This window comes from Sciurus carolinensis, chromosome 4, assembly GCF_902686445.1.
Source record: "Sciurus carolinensis chromosome 4, mSciCar1.2, whole genome shotgun sequence".
Taxonomy (NCBI): domain Eukaryota; kingdom Metazoa; phylum Chordata; class Mammalia; order Rodentia; family Sciuridae; genus Sciurus; species Sciurus carolinensis.
In genome coordinates, this window is record NC_062216.1 from 87,716,043 (window position 1) to 87,742,906 (window position 26,864).

Sequence of the window (26,864 nt, forward strand, 5' to 3'; positions counted from 1 at the left end):
GGTACTTTATACTTATTTATTTTTTTCCTAGATGGCCATATATGATGTCTTGAGTAAAAGGAGCTGTTGTAAATAGGTCATTAATAATCTGGTGGTAAGGTGCAGGGGAGGGGAAGCATTCTATGTTCTATAATTAGGTTTCAATCTTTTAGTGAGCTTTTGCCCCTGGATTGGGAATTTTGCAAGTGTTAATCTGTTTTTTCTACCCACCCCTCCTTTAGGTGGGCCAGGATGGCTAGAGTGGGCTGGAGTTGTGTATTTTCCTTCAGTCACACAGAAGGCTAGAACTGGCTGGAGTTGCAGGTTTGTGGTTCGTCCAAGCTCATGACTTTGATTAAATAGTTTCTCCTGAAGACAAGTCATATTAAGAACAGAGTGAGTGCTCTGGTTTATTTCAAAATGGTTCTTTCCCTGCTCATTCTGATGAAAGGATAAGAGGATTTCTCTCCAGTGTTTACTCTGAGAATCTTGTCAAACTCCTGTAGAGAAGGCTCACAAAAGGAAGGGGTCCTTGAATGGATCCTCTGGAGTTCTTAATGCACAGTTTGTCCACACTAAGGCCCCAGCAAATCATCAGTCACACCTGAGATTTTCTTGCTCTTGCATAGGTTCATATGTGGTTTCTGTTTCTGATTCTCAGCTTTGATAAGCTGTGACTCCCTGTATTTACCAGTCTGTCCCTCCATTAATGGGGAGAGAAAATGACTTGCCATAAACTCTCATCGTTCTTAGGGACCCATAAAGAGTTCTTGATTTTTCAACATTTTCAGGTTTTTCCTCCTTGTTAGGACCAAAGGGCAATGTCCCAGTTCCTTTCATACAGTACCAGAAACTGGAAGTCCCAAACTTTTAAAAATAGTATTCACTTATATCGTGTTAGTTGTAGACTTTTACTTCGGATTTTGTTTTATTCAGCTTTTTCACTGCTGTGACTAAAAAGAACTGTCAACAACAATTGTAAAGGAGAAAAAGTTTATTTGGGCAATCACAGTTTCAGAGGTCTCAGTTCACAGACAGCTGGTTTCAGCTGGTTTCCTTCCTTGGGCTTGAGGGGAGGCAGAACATCATGGCCGAAAAGTGTGGAAAGAGGAAAGTGGCTCCCGTGCTAATCAAGCAGAGAAAGACTCCATTTGCCAAATATAAAATATACACCCGAAAGGCACACCTCCAATGACCCACCTCCTCCAGCCACACCCTACCAGCCTTCAGTTACTATTCAGTTAATCCTGACAGGTATTAATTCACTGATCAGGTTAAGGTTCTCATAATCCAATAATTTCTCCTGTAAACCTTCTTGCATGGTCTCACATATGAGCTTTTGGGGGGGACACATCACATAACATTCAGTATACAACTTATTTAGAAATTAAGTTTCTTGTTTCTAAATATATGAGGATTTTCTTAAAGTTTTGCTACTAATTTCAATCATAATTTATTGTAGCAAAGATTGTCTGGAGGATATCTACTTTTCGAAATTTGTCACTACTTCTTTATGTCCCAATACATCATCAATTGTTGTAAGGTCCCCTTATGTACTTGAGGAAACTGTATTTTCTTTGAAATGTTTGGTACAGAATTCTACATATGTCTAAGACATCAGTTTTGTTTATGTTATTTAACTCTTCTTGTATTCTTGCTAATATTTTGACTGACCTATCACAAATGGCAAAGATACATTAAAATTTACTTTATGATAGTAGTGTTATTAATTTTTCTTTACATATTTAAGTGTATTATTTTAACCATTATCTTCTAGGTTGATATATACTTATAGCAGTACGTATAGAACTTCTATTTTTCCTAATTGTTTCTTTAATTCTATTTGTGTTATTATTTATACAGTTATAAGAGCTTTCTTCAAATGTTTGTATTTTCTTATCCTTTTATTATTAGCATTTTCTTAAGAATTAGTACTTTCTAATAAGGAGCTTAGAGTTGAGTTTTTGAAATCCCCACTGAAAAATCTCTAGTTTATCTGTTTATATTATATAAACATATATATCTATATACAAACAGATACATAGATGTACTTGTTCCTACTGAGTTTATTATGATAATTTATTCCTTTCTATGCTCATTTTTAATGCTTTCTTGCACTTTTAAACTGATATATTTTCCATAATAAGAAAAACACTATAGCATTTTGCTATGATCAAATATTTATATTTCCCCCCAAATTTGTATGTTGAATAATAATCACCGAAACAATTGTATCAAGATGGGGACTTTAGTCAGTGATTTGGTCTGAGGGCCAAGCCTATATGAAAGGGAATAGTGCTCTTACAAAAAAGGCCCCAAAGAAATCCCTTGCCCCTTCTACCTCTTGAGGTTATGGTGAGAAGACAGCCCTCACCAGATACCATATCTGCTGGTGCCCTGATCTTGACTTTCTCAGCTTCCAGAATGGTGAGAAATAATATTCCATTATTTGTAAGTACCTAGTTTTGTTATATATAATATTTTGTTATAGCAGCTCAAGTAGACTAAGACACATGCCCTCATGTCCATTGATATGCCTCCTGAACCTCTAGATCATCTGAAATTGTTTGAATTTTTAATTATAGATAGCATCATGACTATTTCCCTCCTATTTTTATTATTTTTTAAGGACAACAATAAAATTTATCAAATATTTTATCCATCTGGTTTTATAAATCTCATGCAACATCTTTAGGATTAGTTTATTTTATTTAAGTAATTTTCCCCAAGCTATTTTAAATGTGACATTTTATGTGCCGATTTTTCTGAAACCTTATATACTTGAGAATATATATTCTTATAGCTGAATGACTATTTTGCTAAATATGACATTCTAGGTTCAACGTACTCTTCAATACTTTAAAAGAAATATTTTTTTGTCTGTCTTACATCCATTCTTGTTTTTAAAAATCGATCTGCTCTTTCTCCTGAAACAATTCAAACTTTTTTTCTTGGGTATTCTTAAATTTTACCTTACTTCTTGTCGTGTCTCCACATCCAAGTGTGGGTTCTTCCTCCTCTCTCTTGTTAGATCTCAATGGCCTTCTCAACTTGAGTTAGTTTTGTTTTAATCTTTGTTGAATATTATGTATCTTGAATTGATTATTTCTTTAAATATTTCTCATCTTCAATTTTTTCCACTTTTAATCAGTTATGATCAATTTATGTAAAATCTTTGTATATCAATATTATGTATATATCCAAATATTTTTGTGAACATCACAATTTGATTTTCCAACTTATCCTTTTTCTTTTTTATTTCATATATTTTTTAAACTATTATATTTTATATCTCATATTTTCTGCTCTTTTAAAACATGTCATTATTTCATTTTGCTGATACTTCTCGTATGTATTTTGTGTATTTATTAGACTTTAAACTTTTGGTGAGAGTCCTCTGAAACATCTTCCATGTATAATAACCACATCCCAGTTTGGTTTCTTTGTTTCTCTCTTTTGAAGGGATGTCTCTTCCTCCAAGATCCTGCTGCCTTTTCCCGCCTTTTCCAGGATAGTTCTCCTATCCCTGGTGGGGTTACTCTTCCTAGTAATAGGACAGGGAAGGACTGAAGGACAGAACCTTGTCAGTATGAGAACCAAGAGCCCAGAAAGAAGAGGGAGCGGAGCTGAGGGTGAGCACCAGGCACCAGTAAACCACCTGTCACTCTGCACTGAGCCAATAGCCTCTAGCCAGTGCCCTGAGGGAGACACTACTCTGGAGAACCTGTTTTAATACTGCAGGAATGTTGAGGGGATTACCTCTGAGAGAGAATTCCAAAGTCTAATCCCAAGTCTCTCCCCTCTCCCTACCTGATCTTTTGGGCAGGACTTCTGAGTCACTGTGGTTTTACCCTGGAAGCCCTTGCAGCTGAATTCTGGGCTGTCAGAAGCTGACCAGTATCATGTAGCTATACTGAAGACAACACCCAATTGTATCGTAACTGTGAATTTTAATAGAGTAATACAGTAGCTTCGGAGAGAAAATGAGATCTAACTCCAAAGTTTTGGATCCTAGGGATGAAGGTGAAGTTGAAGATGGGTTTATGAAGGTTTCAGAGCCTGGGAGCTTTCCTCTCCCTTCTTATAGCACAGTACTGGTGGATGATTAAAATATTATGTCCAAATCTGCCAATTTAAAATTCTAATATATTTTTAAATACTCTGATAAAATGATCATATTAAGGAAAACAATTTATGACAGAAAAAGTTCATCTTTTACATAAAGCTCTGTAAAAATCAGACGCAACTAAAGCTGATGACATAGACAACTGCTGAGATATCACCAAAGGATAGGGATCGTGACAAGTGAATACATACATTCTGGCTGAAATGAATCAAATAAGAAAGCACAGACATGCACAGAAAGAAAAAGTGACAAACACTGTAAAGATCTAAAAGAAATGAACCATAAAAGATTTGCTTGGCCAATATCAAAATTCTCTTTAAGTAAATCTCACTAGAGCTCTGCATCTGCCTTAGTTTTATCAACTGGATCAACATGTTTATTTTTAGTTGTCTCAAGTTTGACTTTGAAATGATTTCATTTTCTTTAAGACCAAGACTTTTCTCTTTTTCTTATATTTCTCACCCCAAATATCAACATTGCTACATCTAGTTACCCTGACTAGAAACCTGAAAAACAAAGTCAGAATCCTTGTTTTCCATTATTGCTACATTCTTTTGGTTTTCCTCTTAAATTTCTCCCAAATGTGTCTAACATTTCTCTTTCCAACTCTACTCATCTTTTTTTTTTTCTTAATGTTTTCTGAACTCATCTTCCTAAGAGATTTCTATGCCATAAGTTCATTTTTATCATGGCTATCAGAATAAACCCGTAACATTTCATCTTTTTGTCATATTTAAATATGCAGATTAACCCCCTAATGGTTAACATATTTCACTCTTGCTCTACTTACCCAGACATTCCTTTGTTTTTTCAAATTCTCTGTATACTTTGTCTATCAAAGCCTTTTTTATGGGCTTTCTATTTTGTTTTAAAGTCTTATTTCTTCTTCAGTTTATAAAATTCTATTACCCCCTGAAGACTTAGCTCAGATATTATCACATCTATAAATACTTTAACCTGTACAAACAAATTAATCACTTTTACCTGTGTAACTCATAACATTACAAACTTTTGCAAGGACAGCAATTAATACATATTGTGTTGTCATCCTTCTGTTATTCATAGCCCCAGAAGATGATGTCTTCTTTGATTTTACTGTCCTAGTTGTTCTATTCCTGTCTTGACTCCAAAACTCGGCAGAATAACTGCCATATTGCAATTACTCAATAAATGTTTGCTGAGCAAGTCAAGTAAGTTCATTGGGTTCATCAGAATCGTACATGTGGAAACTTGAACTGTCATCTGACTTCAAGTCCAGAATTTTTGTCATAATAAGTAAATAAGCCCTGCCACGGCTGCAGGTAAATACAGACTTTACCTCTCATTCCAGTGTCAGCTTATCTTTTGCTGCCAGTGACACTTTTAAGATCTGTTAGATGATTCTGAACATTTGTACCTGTTTCGAAACTTCTCAATCAAAACTTCTCTGTTCTCTTGCTACTGACCTTCCAGTGTTTTTCACTGGTGATTTTAGCTTTCTTTCCTTTTAGTAACTTTGTAAAATTTTGATAAAGTCATCATATCATTTTTTTTCTCTGAACTTAAGTCTTATGTTAAAAACAGGGTTAGTAATGCCCAATTCACAGAATTATGGCAATAATAAAAGTAAACAAATAATTAATCTAACTATATTAACTCATTTCATGTCCTCTTAGGATCCCAGCTCATTGGAGATAACCTCTTCTGGGTTTTATGTCTCTTACTTCTTTCTTTGTGGAACCAATTTAGGATTTTACTGTGAGAATTTTGACTTTTTGAGTCTCTTATCTTGAACTTATATTGTTTTTAAGATTGAAATCATGGATGGTATAAAAGCTTTCTCTGAACTTTTTGGAAGCTCCTCTTAGCTAGGACTTACCTTTGATTATGCTTGTGTCAGCTTTAATAAGATATATTGTTGATTTCTGAAATTCCTTTTCCTTTGAGCTCACCAATCAGTGCTCCTGTGGGTAGCATTTAAGTCAGAGTCTTCTCTGTGTTTCTTTCACACAACAAATCATATTGTTAGCATACTCATCACTGATTCCTGTAGGTACTTATCTTAGTGGCTGGCATGAACTATATTTGGCTAAATCATCAGAAGTCATATTGTTATGTGAATGAACTTACATCAGATGAAGAATTCACCCATGGCCAAAAAATAGAAAAGAAAGAAAGAAAAAGAAAAGAACAGGGCTTTAATGTTAATCTGTTCATTATTTCTCAAAGAGATGTAAGAGAAACATACAAATGGTTAAGAGACATCAAAAACTTGATTGTTGACAAATAAAATACATCTTATGGGCTGTTGAGCATGACAAAAATTTCAAAAACCGAATCAATAATCTGTAGGTTCAAGCTGTAATATTTATTCTCTTAGAATATAGTACAAAGGATTAGGATGAATATGAATCTGTATGAGTAATATGTAAATGCTTAATGAGATGATACAAATATCAAGAATGTGGAGAAAATACTGTATTGCCAAATTAAGTAGGGGCAAGATAATTTGGGTGACATGGAGGTAGTAAAGAAAGAAAGAAAAAGGAAAAAAGTGCATACTTTAATAACTATGCACATAATCAAATGTATTTTAATATAAAAGTATATAAATTTGAAACTATGTGAATTAAATAATTTGATTGGAAATATTATTTTTTATTAAGAGAGTAAGCATCCACCAGGAATTGTGGTAGGAGAGATTTTGCTATAAAATTTCAGTCAAAATTTCAATATCAAAAATTAAAAGGCAAAATAAAATCATTTTAAAAAGAGAAAAAGTAGAGCTTGGCACAGTGGCACACGCGTGTAGTCCCAGTTACTTGGGAGGCCAACGCTGGCAGTTCACTTGAGTCCAGGAGGTCAAAGCCATCTGGGCAACACAGGGAGATGCAGTCTCAAAAATAAAATAAAATAAGGGTGGGGAGAGGGAGAGGGAGAAGCAAAGCAAGGAAGGAAAAAATAAGAAAAAGAAAGAAAAAATCAGATGATGAATTAGCCCTATATGTTCTACAAAGAAATGGAAATTTTCATTTGCAACCCTGGAGGCAAGAAAGCAATAGAACTATATCTTCCAGAGAATTGAATGTATAAGTACACATTCAACCAAATTCTCTTTCATGTAAAATATCTCCAGGAATAAAGGTTGAAAAAATTTTATCACTGAGAACCCTTTTGTAAAAGAATTGTTAATTGATGCTCTCTATTAACAAGAATAAATAATCCTAAGGGGAGAAGTAACGCAATAAATAATAGTAACCCAAAGATCAGGTAAAATTGTTAGTGTATCAAAAATTTATCTCCTGTAAAAAAAAAAAAAAAAAAAAAAAGCAAGTCAACATTAAAATCTAAAATAATATTAATAGATAAACAGTTGAGAAAGAGAAGCAGCAGAGGAAAGTACAAGAATTATAAGTGTTGCAATTAAAAAGTAATTTAGAATTATAATTCTAAAGTAAAATCGCCCAGATTTAAATCTTGGCTTGGCTATTTACTAGTTATAAGTTCCTGGGCAAATTACAGCCTCTAAAAACTTCAATTTTCATAGTCTTCAAAATGATGATAATGCAATTTACCTCATTGGTTGTGAGGATTAAGTAAATTTGCATATGTGAAGAACTTGGCACAAAATACTATGTAAGTATTGAATATCAACATCATTCTGAAGGAGTAAAGACCTAAGAATGGAAAAGGGAAATAATAAAAGATAATGATTTTTCAAAAATGCAGACAAGTTTGGAGAAATAATTTCAAATCTTTCAGTGAGCACGTAAAGTGCGTTGATTAAATTTAGCAGTTAAAAGAAAAAGCAACAAAATGAAGAGTCTCAATCCAAAAAAAATGATATATACAATTATAACAGGTATGCCTAGAACACAATGACAGAGGAAGTTAATTAAAAATAAGAAAGAAAGATATTGAGATACAGTATCCTGGGCAAATATCAGTGCAAATAAAACAAGTATAGCAACACTAGTAAACTATTGCCTATATAGAATTCAAGATCAAAATTACTGAAGGGACAAAAAGTGGTATTTTGAATTGATGAAAAGAAACTTAAGAGTATCTTCAGTGACTTCTTCATTCCACATACTATATTAAAGACCTGAAGCTTGTTGATCTGAGTAAGAAAACAAAGGTCACATTGTCTTCTTAGTGGAGCAATGTTTCGGAAAGAAAGAAGACTTAAAAACAACCAATTATAGTGTGAAACACAATTCACAATTCACAATACATTTCACTTCGGGAAATGTATTGGCTTCCTACTGCTGTTGAAATAAATTACCGGAAAGTTGGTGGCTTAAAATAACACAAGTTTACAGAACAGCTCTGAATGCCTAAAATCCAAACATGAGTCCTGCGGTTAAAATCCAAGGTGCCAGCAGAGCAGGTTCCTTCCAGATGCTCTGGGGGAGAATCTGGTCCTTGGTGCTTCAGTCTTCAGAGATTTCCACTGTGTTTAATGCATTGTCCCTTTCTAGCATTGTCATCACTCCAACCTCTGATTCCATTGTCACATCTTCTTTTACTCTGATTCTCCTGTCTTCCTTTTTTCCACAATAAGGACCCTTGTGATGGCAATGATACACTCAGATAATTCAGGGTAATCGCTCACTGCAAGGGCCTTAACATAATCACATCTCGCAAAGTTCCTTTTACAATGTAAATAACATATTCACAAATTGTAAGAATTAGAACAAGAATACCTTTGCAATAAAACATTGTTCTGCTTACTCTAGGAGGCGAGAGGCATTTGTGAATATAATTACAGAAGGATAATTTTTCAGCAAGTGCCAGAACTTGCTGAAAAAAACTGAACATTGTTTTTTTTCCAGATTTTCAATCTACTGACAATTTTTTAACCAGGGTTTGATCAAGGTTAAATTATTTTAAAAATGTTTTTGGAGGGGCGATCTCAGAATAACAACAGAGTAGGAAATTTTCTGTCGTCTTACGGAAACATGGAAAACTGTCAGAAGCCATCAGAACTAAGTTTTTCAGAACTCTGGAAAACCGTTTTATAGCAATTAAGAGAACACTGTCAAGGAAAAGACAACTTAAAAATGAGAGAGAAACTTTGAGATTTTGCTCATTTTTGCCACATTCTCCTGAATCATCAGTAGTCTCAAAGACAGAAGCACAATCTCAGTGTAGGACCCTGGTCTCTAGTTTCAGAGGAGCGAAGCAGGCCGGGGAAGAGTTTCTTTGGAAAAAAAAGATCTTCAAAAGCAATCACATACATGGAGGTATTTAGAAAGCTATGTGTGTGTCCAGTACAAGACACACTGTCATAAGAGAACTGAGAAGACCCTAAGCTTTCACCTCAGGCTAACCACCAGACTCAGTGCAAGTCTGGCTAAAGGTTGAAGGAGCCGAAAAATTCACAGGAAGGGCACTATGAACTGAATGTTTGTGTCCTGCTAAAAACTCATGTGTTGAAACCCAAGAAATAATGTGATGTTATTTGGAGTGGGGCTTTTGGTAGGTAAATAAGACAAGAGACTGGGGTTCTCATGATGGGTTTAGTACTCTTATGAGAAAAGGCCAGAGAATTAACTAGTTTTTCCCCATGTGAGAATATAAGAAGCAGTTGATTGCAAGTGGAGAGAGCTCTCAACAAAGCTAACCATGCTAACACCGTGAACTTAGACTTATCAGCCTGTAGAACTATTAGAAATAAATGTTGTACATTTAAATTTTTAAATGTTTTTTTTTTAGACTTTTTAGTTCACTTCAGTTATACATAATGGGACTCATTTTTATATATTTATCATTGCATATAACATAGTTTAATTCATTTCAATTTCTAGCACTACCAACTTTCTTTCTCTCTTCCCTCCCCTGATCTGCTTACTCTACTCCATTGGCCTTTTGTTTATTTATTAATTATTTGTTGTTTAGCTGATGCATTATGTAAACTTAGAATACATTGTGGCATATTCATGTATACACCTAGCATAATTTGATTAATTTCTTTCTGCAATTTTTCTCCTTTTCCTCTCCTCCTCCTTCGCCCTGCTTGTACTTTACTGATTTACTGATATCCCTTCTACTTTTATGAGATCCCATTTATTTATGCCTTTTTTCTCTCCAGCTTCCACTTTTAAGACAAAACATTCAACCTTGACTTTCTGAGTCTGGCTTATTTTACTTAGCATGATGTTCTCCTGTTCCATCCATTTACCAGCAAATGACATATTTTATTTTACTCTTCATGATAGCTGAGCAGAGCTCTGTTGTGTAAACATACTACATTTTCTTTATTCATTTGTCTATTAACGGGCACCAAGACTCGTAAATTCTTGTATTTTAAACTATATAGTCTATGGTAATTTGTTCTATCAGCTTGAACTTATCGAGACAAGGATTTAACAGCAGATTTGAACAAGCAGAATCAGTAAACTTGAAGATAGGACAATTGAAATTATCAAGTATAAGAAGCAGAAAGGAAAAAAGACAAAAATAAACAAAGGTAAGAACCTTCTTTACTTTCAAGTGAACCAATAATTATGAATGTCTCAGAAGTGGAAGAGAAAAAAAAAATGCAATAAAGAATATTTGAAGAAATAATGGCTGACTTCTTCAATTTGATAAGAGACATAAGAGACATGAATTTAATACCTTAGAAGCTCAAGGAATTTCATGTAAAATAAATTCAGAGATCCACTCTGAGACACTTATAATCAACCTATTAAAAGGCAAAGAGGGGACATCTTCAGCCCCGCCGCCATGCTGAACCTCTACTACATCGCCCACAACGTGGCCGACTGCCTGCAGCTGCGAGGCTTCCGCTGGCCGGGTGCTCCCAAAGGGAAAAAAGGGAAGAACAAGACTTAGGAGACGAGTTCCCAGCACATCTCCGTCACAAACAACTTGGGGAAGAGAAATCAGGATAACGCGACAACGGCAGGCAAAATAGACTTTACCGAAAACAACTTGAAATGCAAGCTCAGTGTGCTTTTCTGTGGTAAATAATGAGGAAGAAATGCCTTTAACTTCCTCAGCTAAGCTAGGCATGGTTAGCCACTTTGGATTTTCAGAAGTTAAGGGGGAAAGCCTGAACAATTCTTACCCAGTGTAGTGGGATCGATAGTACTTTAAAAAAAATTTATTATCATAATTCCGGGCTACAAATTAAACCTTGCTCTCAAAAGGCAAAAAAAAAAAAAAAAAAAAAAAAAAAGGCAAAGAGGGCTGGGAATATAGCTCAGTTGGTAGAGTGCTTGCCTTGCAAGCACAAGGCCCTGGGTTCAATCCCCAGCACAGCAGCAAAAAAAAAAAAAAAAAAAAAAAAAAAAAAAAAAAAAAAGAGAGAGAGAGAAGCTCTTGAAAGTAGCAAGAGAAGCAGCTCATCATGTGTAAGAGTTTTTCATTAAGCGTAATAACTGCCAGCCTTGGTGGCCCTGTAATTCCAGCAGCTCAGGAGGTTGAGGCAGGAGGATCATGAGTTCAAAGCCAGCCTCAGCAACTTAGCGAGGTTCTAAGTAACTCAGTGAGACCCTGTGTCTAAACAAAATACAAGAAAGGGCTGGGGATGTGGCTCAGTGGTTAAGCACCCCTGGATTCACTTCCTAGCACCAAAAAAAAAAAAGAAAAAGTAATAACCATTCATCAGAAATCATGGAGTCAAGAAGACAGTGAGATGTATAATAAAGGACTGCTATCCCCAATGTACAGAAAACCCTAAAAGTCAATAAAAATAAAATAAGCAAACAAATTATAAAATTGGAAAAAAGATTCAAAGAGATACTTAAATGGCAAATAATCACACTAAAAAGATGCTTAACATCATAAATCATTAAGACATTTTAAATTAAACAATTATTTACCACTACATACTTACTAGAATGTCTAAAATTCAAAACATAGACAATACCTAATGCTGGCCATAAATGGAGTAGTAAGAACTTCCATTTGTTGATGGTGGGAATGTAAACTGGCATAAACACTTTGGAAGATTTCCGATAGTTTGTTGCAAATGTAAAGACAGGCTCACAACACAATCTAGTAGTCACAGCCTTCAGTATTTACTTAAATGAATTGACAACCTATGTGCACACAAAACCTGCACGTAAATGTCCACAGCAGCACTATCCTTAACTTGGAAACAACCAAGATGTCCTCCAATAGGCAAATAGGTAAGCAAATGATGATACATTTTTACAATGGAGTATTTTTCATTGGCTATAAAGAAATCAAGCCATGAAAAAGACATGGTAGAACATTAAAAGCATAGTTTAAGTGATAACACCATTCTTAAAATATTACATACTGTATGATTCCAACTGTATGACATTCTGAAAAAAAGAAAATCTCTGAAAACAAAAAGTTCAGTGGTTGTTCAAAGAAGAGGCACAAATAGACATGACACTGATGTTTTTAGGAAAGGAAAACTATTCAGCATGACACAGTATTGAAGGATACAGACCATCATCTATTTGTCAAAATCTATAAGATGTACAACACAGAGTGAATCCTAATGTAAAGTAGGGGCTTCAGTTATTATTAACATATCAATATTTTTGATTTATCAATATAAACAAATGTGCCATACCAACACAAGACTAAATAATAAGTAAAACTATGTATGGAGTAAAGGAGTTTGTGGAAACTCTGTACTTTATGGTCTATTTTTCTGTCAACATAAAATTGCTCTAAAGAATTAAAGTCTATTAATTAAATTTTAAAAACAATATTTAACCAATTAGTATCAAACCAAATCCAGCAACACACTAAAATAATCGTACATCATGACAAAGCAAGATTTGTCCTGGACATGCAAGTATGGTTAAACCGAAAATTAATCAATGAAATATAATTCATTAATCAAACAAAGACAAACACATGATCATCTCAGCAAATGCTGAAAAGACATTTAACAAAAATCTAATACCTGTTAATGATAAAAATGCATAAAACCAGTAATATAAGGAATTTTTCTCAACATAAAGGCATTTATAAAAAGTTACCACTGATATCATACTAAATATTGAAAATCTGAAAGCTTTCCCAAGATCAGAAGAAGAAAATAATGCTCACTTTTATCATTTACCATTCAATATTGCATTGGAACTTCTATCCAGAGCCTTTACATCATAAAAATAAATAAAGCATCTAAATTAGAAAGAAAGAAGGAAAACTATCTCTATTTGCCAATGAAATGTTCCTATATAGAGAAAACCCCAAAGAATACACACACACACGCACACACAACCTATTAGAGGTAATAATAAATGAACTAAGCAGTACTGCATGGTACAAAAATCACACAATACTGTTTCTACCCACCAGTCATGGAATATCTGAAAAATAATAAAGTAAATCAAGTTAAATAACATCTCTAAGAAAAAAAAATCTAAAAATGAGTTTAAACAAGGAAGTAATAAAAAGTACACTGCAAACCACAAAGCATTGCTGAAAAAAATTAAGAAGACCTAAATGGAAAGATGACCAGTGTTCATGGATTGGAAGATGTTATTATCAAAATGTTACTATTACACAAATTATTCCACAGATTCACTACAGTCCCTATCAAAACTTCAATAGCTTTTGCTACCCCAGAAATGGAAAAGCCAATCCTCAAATTCATGTGGAATTCTCAAAGTGTCCAAATACTCAGAATCATATTGAAAAAAGTGAAAAAAGTTGGAGGACTCACATTTCTCAATTTCAAGCAGATTTGGAAGCTACAGTAATCAAAATTGTATGGTGCTAGCATTAAGATAAACACACAAACTAATGGAATATACCCAGGAGTCCAGAAATAGTCCCATACATCTATGGCCAATTGATTTTTGACAGAGGCACTAGGTCAATTCAGTGGGGCAAGAATAGTCTCTTCAACAAATTGGACTGGGATAACTGGATTTTCATATGAAAAGAATGAAGGCAGACACTCATACCTCATGGCACATATAATTATCTCAAATAGATCATAGATCTAAACTTAAGAATGAAATCCCCAAACCTCTTAGGCAAAAATATGAGGTAAGTCTTATTGACCTTAGTAATGGATTCTTAGATATATCAACAGCATGAGAAAAAGAAAGAAAGAAAGAAAGAAAGAAAGAAAGAAAGAAAGAAAGAAAGAAAGAAAGAAAGAAAGGAAGAAAGAAAGAAAGAAAGAAAGGAGAAAGAAAGACTATATATATTGGACTAGGTCATATTTTAAAATTTTTGAGCAAAAATAAATTATCAAGAAAGTGAAAAGATTCTATAGAATGAACTGAAAGATAAAATATTTGCTAACCATATTCTGGATACATCATTAAAATCCAAAATATATTGAGAACACCTACAACTCAACAAGACAAATAATCCAATTTTTAAAAATGTGCAAGGGTTTGCATGCATAGATATTTCTTAAAAGGGAAATGCAAATTAAAACAATGATGAATTAGCAGTTCACACCTGCTAGGATGACTACAATTTTTAAATGGAAAGTAAATGTTGGTGAAGATGTGAGAAAATGCAACCTTCATATACTGCTGATGGAAAAATAAAAAGGCACAGATGCTATGGGAAAGAGTTTGGCAGTTCTTCAAAGAGCTAAACATAGAAACAGTCATTTGTCCCCAAAATTCCACTCCTGGGTACACACCCTGAAGAATTATAAACAAAGACTCAAACAGATACTTGCACACAATATTCATTGCAGCATTTATAATTGGTGGAAAAACCCAAATATTCAACAACAAATGAATGGGCAAAATGCAGCATATTCTTGCAGTGGGATACTATCCAACCTTTAAAAAGAATGAATTTCTGATACATAGTACAACATGGTTAAACTTGAAACTATTATGCTATTAATAAACAAGAAGCAAATGAAAAAAATATTGTATTATTCCCCTTTAACAGATATCTATTGCCTTGTTTTTTTTTTTTTTTTTTTTTTTTTTATGGTGCTGGGGATCGAACCCAGGGCCTTGTGCTTGCAAGGCAAGTACTCTACTGACTGAGATATCTCCCCAGCCCCACAGATATCTAGAATAGGCAAATGAATTGAGACAGAAAGTAAATTGGAGATTACCAGGAACCAGGGGAATGGAGAATGACAAGTTATTGCTTAATGGTTACAGTTTCTGTTTGGGGTAATAAAAAAGTCTTAGAAACAGATAGTGGTGATGGTAAATATCAATAATGTCAATGAGTTGCCCACTTAAAATAGTTAAAATGGCAAATTTATGTCATGTCTTTTATGTAAAAATTATTTGTTAAAAATGTTTGGATGTCACAGAAGAAAAAAACAAATATTCACTGAGAACATGATTTTCATGGTTTTGTAAAACTTTGATAACGGCGGGGTGTGGTGGCTCAAGCCTGTAATCCGAGCAGCTCTGGAGGCTGAAGCAGGAGGATGAAGAGTTCAAAATCAGCCTCAGCAACTTAGTGAGGCCCTAAGCAACTCAGTAAGACCCTGTCTCTAAATAAAATACAAAAAAGGACTGGGGATATGACTCAATGGTTAAGTGCCTCTGAGTTCAATCCCCTGTGTCCCCCCGGCAAAAAATAAATAAATAAATAAATAAATAAACAAAAAAACTTTGATAAACATTGTAACTGAATAGATCATGAAAGTTTTAATAAAAGCATATGACATTTTAGTTACAAATTGATGAAATCTGATGGAATGTGATAATTCAAATGTAGCTCTTGTGTTGAAAAAAAACTGAATTATAGAGCGTGGAGAAGAATAGAGTTGGGATGCTTATTGAGAAGTTTTAAGTTTATACAAAACTTGATAGGTTGGGAGATGGCAACATGGTGAAAAGCAGTAGTGGAGACAAATGAGAAGATTTCAGAAGTATACCACAATTCTGTCACCGCCTGGCTCTGTATGAAACCCAGTGGGATCCGTATGTCTTTCAGCAGAAAGTCACCCATATTTCTTATTTTCTGGAAAAATGTGTTTTTAAAAATTGTAGCCAAAAACCAAACAAGCAAGCAAACAAAAAACAAACTCAGGCATAACATTAAACTTACTATTTCACATGGTTTCTGAATGTGTAACTCAGTCATGTTAAGCAAATTCACACTGAGGTGCAACAAATCTCTAGAACATTTTCATCTTCCAACATTGAAACTCTACACCCACTTACCACAATTCCTCTTCTCCCCCACCTCTGGCCCTTTCTAAACACCTTTCTACTTTCTAAGTTTCTGAATATTTTAGATACTTCTTATGAGTAGATCCATATACTGTCTGCCCTGTTTTGACTGACATTTGGTTTAACGTAATGACCTCAAGGTTCATCCATATTATAGGATGCGGTAGGATTTCCTTCTTTTTTTAAGCTACATAATATTACATTGTATGTATATATTACATTTTCTTTACTCATTTTTCTGTGAATGGACATTTGAGCTGCTTCTGCCTCTTGTCTCTTGTAAGTAATACTGCAATGAGCATGACATCTCTTTCCAAGATTCTGCTGTGTATACTTTTGAATATACCTAGAAGGATTGCTGGATCATATGATAAGTTTTTTGAGAAGCCTCCATACTCCTTTCCAAGATGGCTACACCATTTTACATTTATACCAACAAGCACTATCCTCTCCACATCCTTACCAATACTTGATACTTTCTATTCTTTGGTTAGCGCTATCCTGAAGAATATGAGATAGTATCTCATCGTGGTTTTGATTTGCATTTCCCTGATGATTGATGCTGAGCATCTTTTCATGTGCTTATTGGCTATTTGTATAATTTTCTTTGGATAAATATCTATTTAAGTCCTTTTCTCATTTTTAAAAAATTGCTTATTTGGTTTTTTGTTGTTGTCGGATCATACAATTTCTTTATATAGTTTAGATACTCACCCTCTATCAGATATATAAATTATGTTATTTTCTACCACTCCATAGGTTATTTTTTCACTTTGTTAATTTTTTCCTTCTGTGTGCAGAGTTTTTAAGTTCAAGGTAATTCCATTTGTCTATTTCTCATTGTTGTCTACATTTTTAGTGTCCTTTCTAAGAAATCATTGATAAATCCAAAGCCCCTCAGATTTCCCCCTGTGTTTTCTTCTAGGAGTTTAAGAGTTTTAGATCTTGTAGTTACATCTTTAATACATTTGAGTTTGTTTTTATATGGTATAAAGTGTAAGGATGCAACTTCATTCTTTTGTATATTGGTAATTAAGTTTTCCCAGAACCATTTGTTGAAAAGACTGGTCTTTCTTCATTGTGTAGTCTTGGCATCCTTGTTGAAAATCATTTGGTTTACTTCTAGGGTCCGTGCTTTGTCCAACTGGTCTATAGATTTATCATTATGCCAGTGAAACACCATCTTAATTACTCTTGCTTTGTAATTACTACTTCATAGTGTATTTTGAAATAAGGAAATATGAGGCATTAACTTCTGCATCAAGATTATTTTGGCTATTCAGGCTGCCTTTGGGTTCTGAATGAATTTCAGGTTTTTCTGCTAAAAAAAATACAATGAGAATTTTGATAGGTATTGTATTATATTTGTATATGGTTTTTGGGTAATATGAACATTTTAACATTAGCTCTTCCAATCCATGAGCAGGGAATATTTTTCCACTTATGGGTATCTTTAATGTCTTTCATCAATATTTTAGTTTTAGTGAACAAATCTGTCACTTAAGTTTACCCTAAGTATTATAAGTATTGTATATATTTTGATGCTGTACTAAGTGGGATTGTTTTCTAATTTCCTTTTCAGATTGTTCATTGGTAGTATATACAAACAGCTGATTTTTTAATGTTGATTTTGTGTCCTGCAATGTTGCTAATTTTTATTGTTTCTGATTTGGATGACTTTGATTTGTTTCATCATTCTTTTTTTTTTTAATATCTAATTGCTCTGGCTAGAGCTTCCAGCACTATGTTGAATATTAGTGGTGAGACTGATATTTCTGATCTTATGGGAAATACTACCAGTCTCCCCTTGAGTATGATGGTAGTTGTGAGCTTTCCATATATGGCTTTTATTATGTTGAGGTCACTCCCCACTTCCTACTTCATTCAGTACTTTTATTGTCGACAGACGTTAATGTTTACAAAAACAACATTTCTGCATTTATTAGGTAATCATGAGTCTTTTGTCCTTAATTTTTAAAAGATGTTATAGTGAGTGGTTTTCATATATTGAATCATCTTGCATTTTTTTGTTTAATACCACATATGAGAGACAACATATGACCCCTGACATTCTGGGTTTGGCTAATTTTGCTTAATATAATGGCCTCTAGTTCCATCCATTGTCATATAAATGACATAATTTCACTTTTCTTTTTGGTTGAAAATATTTTCAAGATTATTTCTCTTTCCTGTGACTTTCAGCAATTTGTTTAAGATGTGCCAAGAGATAGATATCTTTAGATTTATCCTAGTTCAAATATTTTTGAGCTTCTTGAATTTTATGTCCATTTCTCTCCTCAGATTTGTGAAATTTGAGGTCATTATTTCTTTAAAAATTCTCTGCCCTTTCCTCCTATCCTTCTCTGTGTGTTTGTTCTGCTTGATTTTGTCCCACGATTCCCTTAGATTCTTCCTTATTCTCCTTCCTCCACCTCCTCCTCCTCTTCTTCTTCCTTCTTTTGTTCTCTGCCTCAGTAATTTTCAAAGTCCTGTTCTTGAATTCGCTGATTCTTCTGCCTGACCAAGTCAACTTTTGAGTACCCCCTGGCAAATTTTTCAGTTCAGTTATTATATTCTTTATTTCCAGAATGCCTATTTGGTCATTTGTAATTTCTGTATCATTGATATTGTCATTTTGTTTATGTATCATGTTTCTGATTTCATTTAGTTGTCTATCTGTGCTCTTTTTATTTTATTGAGCATTTTTCACAGGAATTTTGAAATCTTTGACAATTTCTATCTTTTTACTTTGTTGGGGCCAGTTCCTGGAGATTTAATTTGTTTATTGAAATGTGTCCATACTCCATTTCTTTGTATGTCATTGTTTGTTTGTTTGTTTGTTTGTTGGGATTTTAGTATTCAGAGAATCAACCAACTCTTCCAAACACTGTAATCTGATTTTCTATAGGGGAAACTTTCTCTACTCAGTCTTACTAGATTATGAATCCTTCTCAAGCTTTTTCTGGGTGTGCTTTCTTTTCTAATCCCTCTAGGCGTGTATGTATAGTCGCTTATTTGAAAAAATTTGCTGGTTTCTACTTAGAACCATTCCCTGTTAAGGTCCTGGTACCTTTCCCAAGTATCTTCAGTGGTGTGGCAAATTGTGGCGATGGTGCCCCACCTGCTGTCGTTCTGTGGTACTGCAGACTGATGCATAATCCATTGTCTTTGTTCTGAGAGAGCCCCAATCTGGTGTTCCAGTCGTGAGCACTCAGGCAAGAGAGAAACCAGTTCTTGGGAAGGCCCCACTAAAAGTCCAAATACTGGAAGTAGGGGATTTGAATGTTTTCTCCCACCAGCACTGTGCAGTATTGGGTGATAAGGACTATGGTGCAAGGGAGAGAGAGTGGAGAGTCATAGATTTTCCTTCCAGGTTTCCCTGTGTTTCTGTCTAGGCTAGTATGGATTATATGAAACTCCTAAATTGTTTCTGGATTCTTAAAGGATTTTTGGTCCATTTGTTATTAAATTTGTGTCTTGTGGAAGAGAAGGCTCCAGGATTCCTATCCTACCATCTTGCTGTCTTGTGGAAAAGAAGTTCCAGTATTCCTATCCTACCATCTTGCTGATGTCCTTGCCTCCCAGTTGTCTCTCTTTCTCTCTCTTTTATTTCCCTCTAGGATTAATTACATGATTTTAAAAAATTATTTGGCCCTGAACAATGTTCACTACTCTTCTGTGATATAAAGATTGTATGTTTTTTCTACAAGATGTCAGGAAATGACTGTCCAGGAATAAAACTTCATAATTTTTGTCTAACACCATTGAATCAACTTAGGATGTTTGTCTTATGAATTTTATTCTTCCCACCATCAACTTAAACTAGTTTCGATATCCTTCCATTTGATGTTCCATTTTTAGATGATTTCTTTATTTTATCTACTTTTTAGTTGTATCTAATAAGTGGTATTATTTGACAGTTCTTCTCAATTTTGCTATCTTCATTGATAGCATGTGTAATCTGAAAGATTGTTATGCAGGAAAGAACATACATACATCTTGTAGGCTATGCAAGTGTTTGTTCGGCCTTTTATCTCTAACTGCCAAGCATGGCCTATAAGACACACAGTAGTAGTAGTCGCGAGCATGTGTTCCACATTTTATCAAAAGAGCAAAAAGAAATTTGCTTATGGATATGAATGTGGGCTGTAAGAGAAAGGATGAATCAATCGATTTTGTCCTAGTGAAACTGAAACTTCGAAAAGTCTATAGCCACTACATTTTAGATAGAATGTCAATTTTGTTGTTCATTAAATTTTTCTTTGTCTCCTCAAAGTTCCATTTCCCAACTGGCTTCCTGAAAATACTACCTTTGAGCATGTCCTGCCACTCCCCTTAGCTGGCCTGTGGTATCCACTTGGAAACAAAGAATGCCTTACCATCACGGCGAATTGAGAATACTAACTTCTAATAAATCAGTTAATGGCATTTATTGAAAAATAACAACTTTAATTGTAACCTGATATTGTAACCAAGTTGGAAAATGGTGCTTTATCTGCGTAGAGTTGACAACATTAAAATGGCTGAGATGTACTGATTGCTATTGGGAAAGATAAGTATGCTTTTTATAATGAAATAATGTTTTCAAGTAAAGAAGAAGAACTATATTAATTCCATATTCATATAAACATTATATAGTCCTTTGATTAACCAGTTTTTCCTCTTCCTGCTTTTTTTTTTTTTTTTTTTTTTAGGTTTTCTTGGGAGCTATGTCATTATGCTTCATTTGCAAAGGACTGGGTGTAGCCGTTATGAAATCTTCCATTACTCAAATAGAAAAGAGATTCGACATATCCTCTTCTGTTGCTGGTGTAATTGATGGAGGCTTTGAAATTGGTAATTTTATTTCTGTTTGAATAACTGGACTTACAGAGGTAAAACACTTCCTACATGAATTACAACTCTGGTTCTCAAGTAGGTGAAAACTAATTCTTCAAGGACCACTTGAAAACATCTGGACACATTTTGGTTTGTTGAAACTTAGGGAGGGGGCTGCTACTAGTATCTAGGGGTAGAGGCCAAGGATGCTGCTAAACACCCAAAATGCACAGAATGACCCCCAACAACAAAGAATCACTTAGTTCAAAATACTGGTTATTAGAGTGTTGGAAGACTGCTCTCATAAAAACTCACTGCTTTCAAATTCACACTCTGGGAAGCTTAACCTGCCCTCCATTTAACCAAGTGTGAAAAAAGGTTGAGAGAGGACTATGATTCATATGATTTGTGGATAAAAGGACAACTTTGAAACAAAACTATGTTTTGAAACAAAACTCCTCTTTAACTAAGGTTAAAAGTCCTTTTTTTAACAATTGAAGATATTGCTTTGTTGTTTTAATTTTAATGTCTTCTCTTATAATAATGAAGCTTTATGTAATTATTAAACATTTTTCTTATCTTGTGAATTGGGAGTTTGTTACTTCTGCTCAATTTTCCTTTTTCTTCTTACTTTTTAAATTATTTGGAGAACCCCCAAATTATGTATATCATATAGATTGCAAATATTTCTTACAAGTTTGCTGTTTTTAAACATTATGTAAAACATTCTTGATAGTATTTTAAAAATAACTGTATAAAGGAAGACATATCTATCAGCATTTATTTGAACAGCATTAGAAATTTGCTTACCTTTGATCCTCAAATCTTGTGACTTCAAGTTTCATCCTTAGTTTCTCTGGAGTATATCTTCAAGGGGTTATTTTTTTCCAGAAAAAAAAAAAATGAGCATGTATTTTTTGATCCCTTTCTTGTTAGAAATGTGTTTATTTTACTATCATATATAAGTGATAATTTGAGTATGGACCTAAACAATCAAAATGTTTTTATTAGAGCATTATAACATTAATGTACTGTTTTATAAAATTCAATAATATGTTATAAATCATTACCAGTATGATTCTCATGCACTAATATGATCTCTTTTTTATCCTTGAATCTCAGAAATTTTACAAGTATGTATTGAAGACTGTCTCTTTTTACATTATCTCTGCTGAAGAAATGGAAGAACTTTTAATCTAAAGGCTAAAGTCTTACTTTTTCAAGAAATTTACTTTCTCTTTCTTATTTGTTTCTCCTCTATTTTCTTATTTCCTTTCGAAACATCTATGACATAATTATTAAATTTTCTGGATGGTTTTCTCTTTACATTTTTCTTTCTAAATTTCTACTTCTTTTGCTGTATGTTTCATATGCTTATATCTTCCATCTTATCATATAAAGTCATAATTCGTACATTTTTCTATTTTTTAAAGTTACAACAGTACTTTATTGTTCTCTATTATTTTTAGCCTCTCATTGATTTTATGGGTAAATGTGCTCTTGTACCTCTAGAAATATTAATTGGACTTTCTGAGTTTCTCCTCTTTTTAGATTTATCCTTACTGTTTCTTCATGTGTTATGCTATCTACTGGTTCATTTTAGTGCTTTTCTGTCAAGCTTTTCTTTTCTACCAAATGCACAGTAATTCTTGGTTGCTGTCTGCTCTTTGTTATACATATAGCTCCAGATGGCCAGGATTGATGGCGACTCCCTCCACTTGGAATACTCTTTTTCCCCTTTTAAAACTAAAAAACTAAATAATAGAAATGTTGAACATTAAATCTCCAGTGAGCTCTTCTCCTGGAAATTTTCTTGAGGCTCTTAATTAACATAAAATCTCTCTTCCTGTGGTCTAATAGTACCTCCATTCATCTACCAATTTTTATCACTAGGATGTGAATTGCTTAAGGACAGGTACCAAGATTATCTATGTGTATGTATGTATGTATCTATCTATCATCTATCTATTATTTCTGGCACCAAGCACCATGGCAGGCACATAATATAAATTTCTTACACATATTTATTAGTTCATTATATATATACATAATATTAGGATTCATTTTGACATAAGTATGAAAGCATGGAATATAATTTGCTCCAATTCAGTCCCCAGTACTCCCCTTTCCTTTTTCTCCTCCCTCCCCCTGTTCCCTTTCCTCTAATCTACTGATCTTTCTTCTATTTATAGTGTTTTTAAAGTTAGCTCATTATGAATATGCATAAAGGTGAAATTCATTGTGATATATTCATATATGTACATAGGAAAGTTTGCTCTGATTCATTCCATCTCTCTTTCCTCTTCAGTCCCTTCTCTCTCCCCCTCAATCCTCTTCCTCTGTTCCACTGATCTCTCTTTCATTTTCATATCCCCCTTTTTATTTTTAGGAATGAATGAATAAATGCATTAACAAATACCTTTTCCTCAGATCAGGAATATTTTTCTCTACATTTCTCCATTCCAGTGCAATCCAAGTTAACTCTAAATTCTTCAATAAAATTCTGTTTCACTAATATTGCCAAATACTTTTTTTCTAAAACTTAGTTTTATATAACTCTACAACTTTCCACTGACTGGCTTCATGTAGGTGAGTTTTATCTTATCAATTAAATGAATCTGGGGAAAGGTACCATATCTTGTATTCTGTTTGCATCCATTCTGGGTCCTTCAGTTATATTGGACACAAAATTGGACTCAGTCAGTATTTGTTGTGATGAATCATATCAACATAATTTTGTTCTCTTCCTAGGAAATTTGCTTGTGATTGTATTCGTAAGTTACTATGGATCCAAACTACACAGACCGAAGATTATTGGAATTGGTACTTTCATTATGGGGACTGGAAGTATTATGACAGCTTTACCACATTTCTTCATGGGATAGTGAGTGTTAAAAAACCCTGTGCTGTTAATTTCATTAACTTGTAAATTATTAGTATGATATTGTTTTTTTTTCTTTTAAAGAGTTAGTCCTACCTTTTGAAAAGATTACCCACTATGTATAGAAATTGATATTTTTTTTCTACGAAACAACAGCTTTATTTGCCATCGTTTTCATTGTCTTTGAGATATACATAGCACTAAATAAGTTGCCCAGTTTAATTTGAAATAAGTTTTAAATGCCTTTTAAGTACAATATGCATAGTTCACATCTTTGCACATAAGATTAGGATTACACTCAGTAAGACTTTTTTGCTCGACCCATTGCATTGTGGGCTTTCCCACCATCTTTTCACTGAGGCAATTTTTCTAAGATTACCGTGTAGTTACGGTTGGAGTCAGATGCTCATGAGAGACAACTGAAAATAGCAACGATTTAAAGAAGATCAAAGTTTATTTTTCACTTAAAAATTAATGTAGTCAGTCCAAGGAAGCACAATATCGCTTTGCCTTTCATGGTCTTGTTCTCATGGCCCAGACTGTGTCAGTGTTGTTCCAGGCAACCGGATATCAGAAGAGAAGAGCGGGAAGAAGAGGCAGTGAAAAGTACACAGAGGAAGCTACTTAAGAAATATTTTCAGAAGAATGATGCTTCTCCTAATATCACATTGGGCAGAACTTAGATACCTATCATGCACAGTTGTTCCATGTTCCCAACTAAAAGTTTCAACTTAAATTACTCAGGAAAAAAGAGAAAAAGGGGTATTGAGAAATAGTGAGTCATGTTGCCATTTGTCACAGCAATTACTGACTCATTGCCAAATCCAGCAGTCATACCTTCTGGTCACCACATTAACTCATTTTTTCTCTACATTGCCTCTGAGAAGACTTTTCTTCCTTGAGATTCTGCTCCTTCCTATTTCTATCACATTGCACTCTCTGGATTTAGTTCCTGTCTCTGTGCCCTCTTATCATGCCTGTCATTTTCTTTCATGACTGACATCATCATTTCAGCATCTCCTAACTCCATCACTAGTCTTTTCAACTTCTCATTCTACATGATTTGTATGGAGTATATGCTTTAAATAAAACTATCATCAATCTATGGTGACATTTTCTAGCACTCAAGATCTGTGTGCTTGTGAATATTTCCAACTTAATGTCCCACAAGCAATTTCCATCCATATACTCCCATTCATATATTTCCAAGACCAGTTTAGATTTTTCACATTCATTCTTTCAGTAATGATTCTTTTATTCAAAAAGGAACTTAAAATCAAGGGCCTTGTTCTAGACTGTCTATTTACTGAAACATGAATACCTGGTAATCACCCAAATCTTCTTTTACCTCCAATCTGTCAAAGTTGGACCCAGCTGAGGCTTCAATATCTCTGGTCTGAACTTTTTGCTTCCAATTTCATCTATTCTAACTCACATTCAATACTTTAAAATGCATATCTAATTATTTTACTCCTATTTAAAACTCAATTTCTTAGAGCAGTTCTTTCAAACTTCAGATTCTGTACCCATAAAGCAATTCAGATTATTGAAACTAACATTTTTTTCCCATAGGCCAGAATAGAATAATTGCAATGTAAATGGGGATAAATACTTAACTGTGAAACTTACATTTTACCTGTACATATATTTGTGAGCATGCGTGTTTATGTGTGTGTATTGTGGTTGTGATGTAAGATGTATTTCTTATTGTTAGTGACAGTCAAAATATTGAAAGCCCCTTGCCTGTGGGTTAATATCTATACTCATTTGCACATGCACAGTGCTCACTAATTTGATTGTTGATTACCTTCTAGGTTCATCTTCCACTGCCCCCCATAATTGAGGACTACATTCTAAAGCTGCAGTTCATTAAATGTGCCACAGTATATCAAACTTTTGCTATACTCTTCCAATAGCCTTAAGTGCATTTCCTCCTTTGTCTATTTTTTGAGCTCCTATTCCTTACTAAGATTCTTCTCCCATGCTGTCCTTACGGTGAGGTCTTCTCTAATCCACTCTATTTCCCAACTTCAAGCAACTCTGATCATCCCCTTTCCCTTTATGGCAACTCAGAACCTTGTATATGAAACTTACGTCACTTATCATATGTGTTGATCTTATTGTGAAATTCCCAAGGTAAAAACGCTGTTTTTGCAGCAGAGCATAATGTCCGACCTAGAGTAGGCTGCCCACAGAGCTACAGGGTACTTCACTGTTTTGAGGATCAGCATTTGTTCCTATTCTAACTCTATTTATGTTGTTCTTATGAAGTTCTCTCTTATCAAATTGAGGTGCATTATAATTATTTTAAGTTTTGGAGACACAGGCATTAGAGAGAAAGAAAGAGAGGGAGAGTGCATATGTGAGCATGTGAAAGAAAAACAGGTTGTTAACAGAAAATGTAGATGAACTGGCATGCACTATAGATTGATTTAGAAAACACTGCTCTAAAATTTATTAAATGTTGTCATAAGTTATCAGGAAGTTTATAGTTAGAAGTTTAAAAACAAAAAGGTGAAACCAGGATATTTCATATCTTGACCAGAAAACAATTAGTCTTGGACTGACAGAGAGGCCTTAATCCACCTCGCCTGGGGAGTACAAATGACCTTTCTTAGTGGATGCTCCCACTTCACATTTACCCATAATCTCTTCTAAAATACAGGTCAGAAAATTGACATGGAGGATTCTGGTAATTTGGAGAAGAGAGAGATACAAACATAGGGTAAAATTCCTCTATGTTTCTGGGAAAAGTGAAAATATTCACTAGATGAGCAAAAATTTTATGTCCTGATATTCTTACAGTTACAAGTATTCCACTGAAGCCATTATTAATCCATCAGAGAATTCAACATTAACCTGTTTAATTAATAAAACTTTATCACCCACTGGAACACCACCTGAGATAATGAAAGAAGGTAAGAATTAATAGTGACAGTGAAAACTGTTTTAAAATTTGTGAAATTACTTA

General features: G+C 34.0%; 2 protein-coding genes across 2 annotated transcripts in view; both read left to right on the plus strand.

Annotated features, from left to right (window-relative positions):
- LOC124983261 (solute carrier organic anion transporter family member 1B3-like) overlaps positions 1-26,864 on the plus strand; it is an 80,543-nt gene that overhangs the window by 10,742 nt on the left and 42,937 nt on the right. Inside the window, exons 3-5 of the mRNA XM_047550403.1 lie at positions 20,889-21,030; positions 23,764-23,896; positions 26,699-26,811. Of these exons, the coding sequence (XP_047406359.1) occupies positions 20,889-21,030; positions 23,764-23,896; positions 26,699-26,811 (388 nt within the window). The remainder of the gene's footprint in view (positions 1-20,888; positions 21,031-23,763; positions 23,897-26,698; positions 26,812-26,864) is intronic.
- Positions 8,665-11,232, plus strand: LOC124982156 (small lysine-rich protein 1-like). Its single transcript, XM_047548421.1, has 2 exons — positions 8,665-8,687; positions 10,783-11,232. The coding sequence occupies exons 1-2, from the start codon at positions 8,665-8,667 to the stop codon at positions 10,919-10,921; spliced, it is 162 nt and encodes a 53-aa protein (XP_047404377.1). The 3' UTR covers positions 10,922-11,232.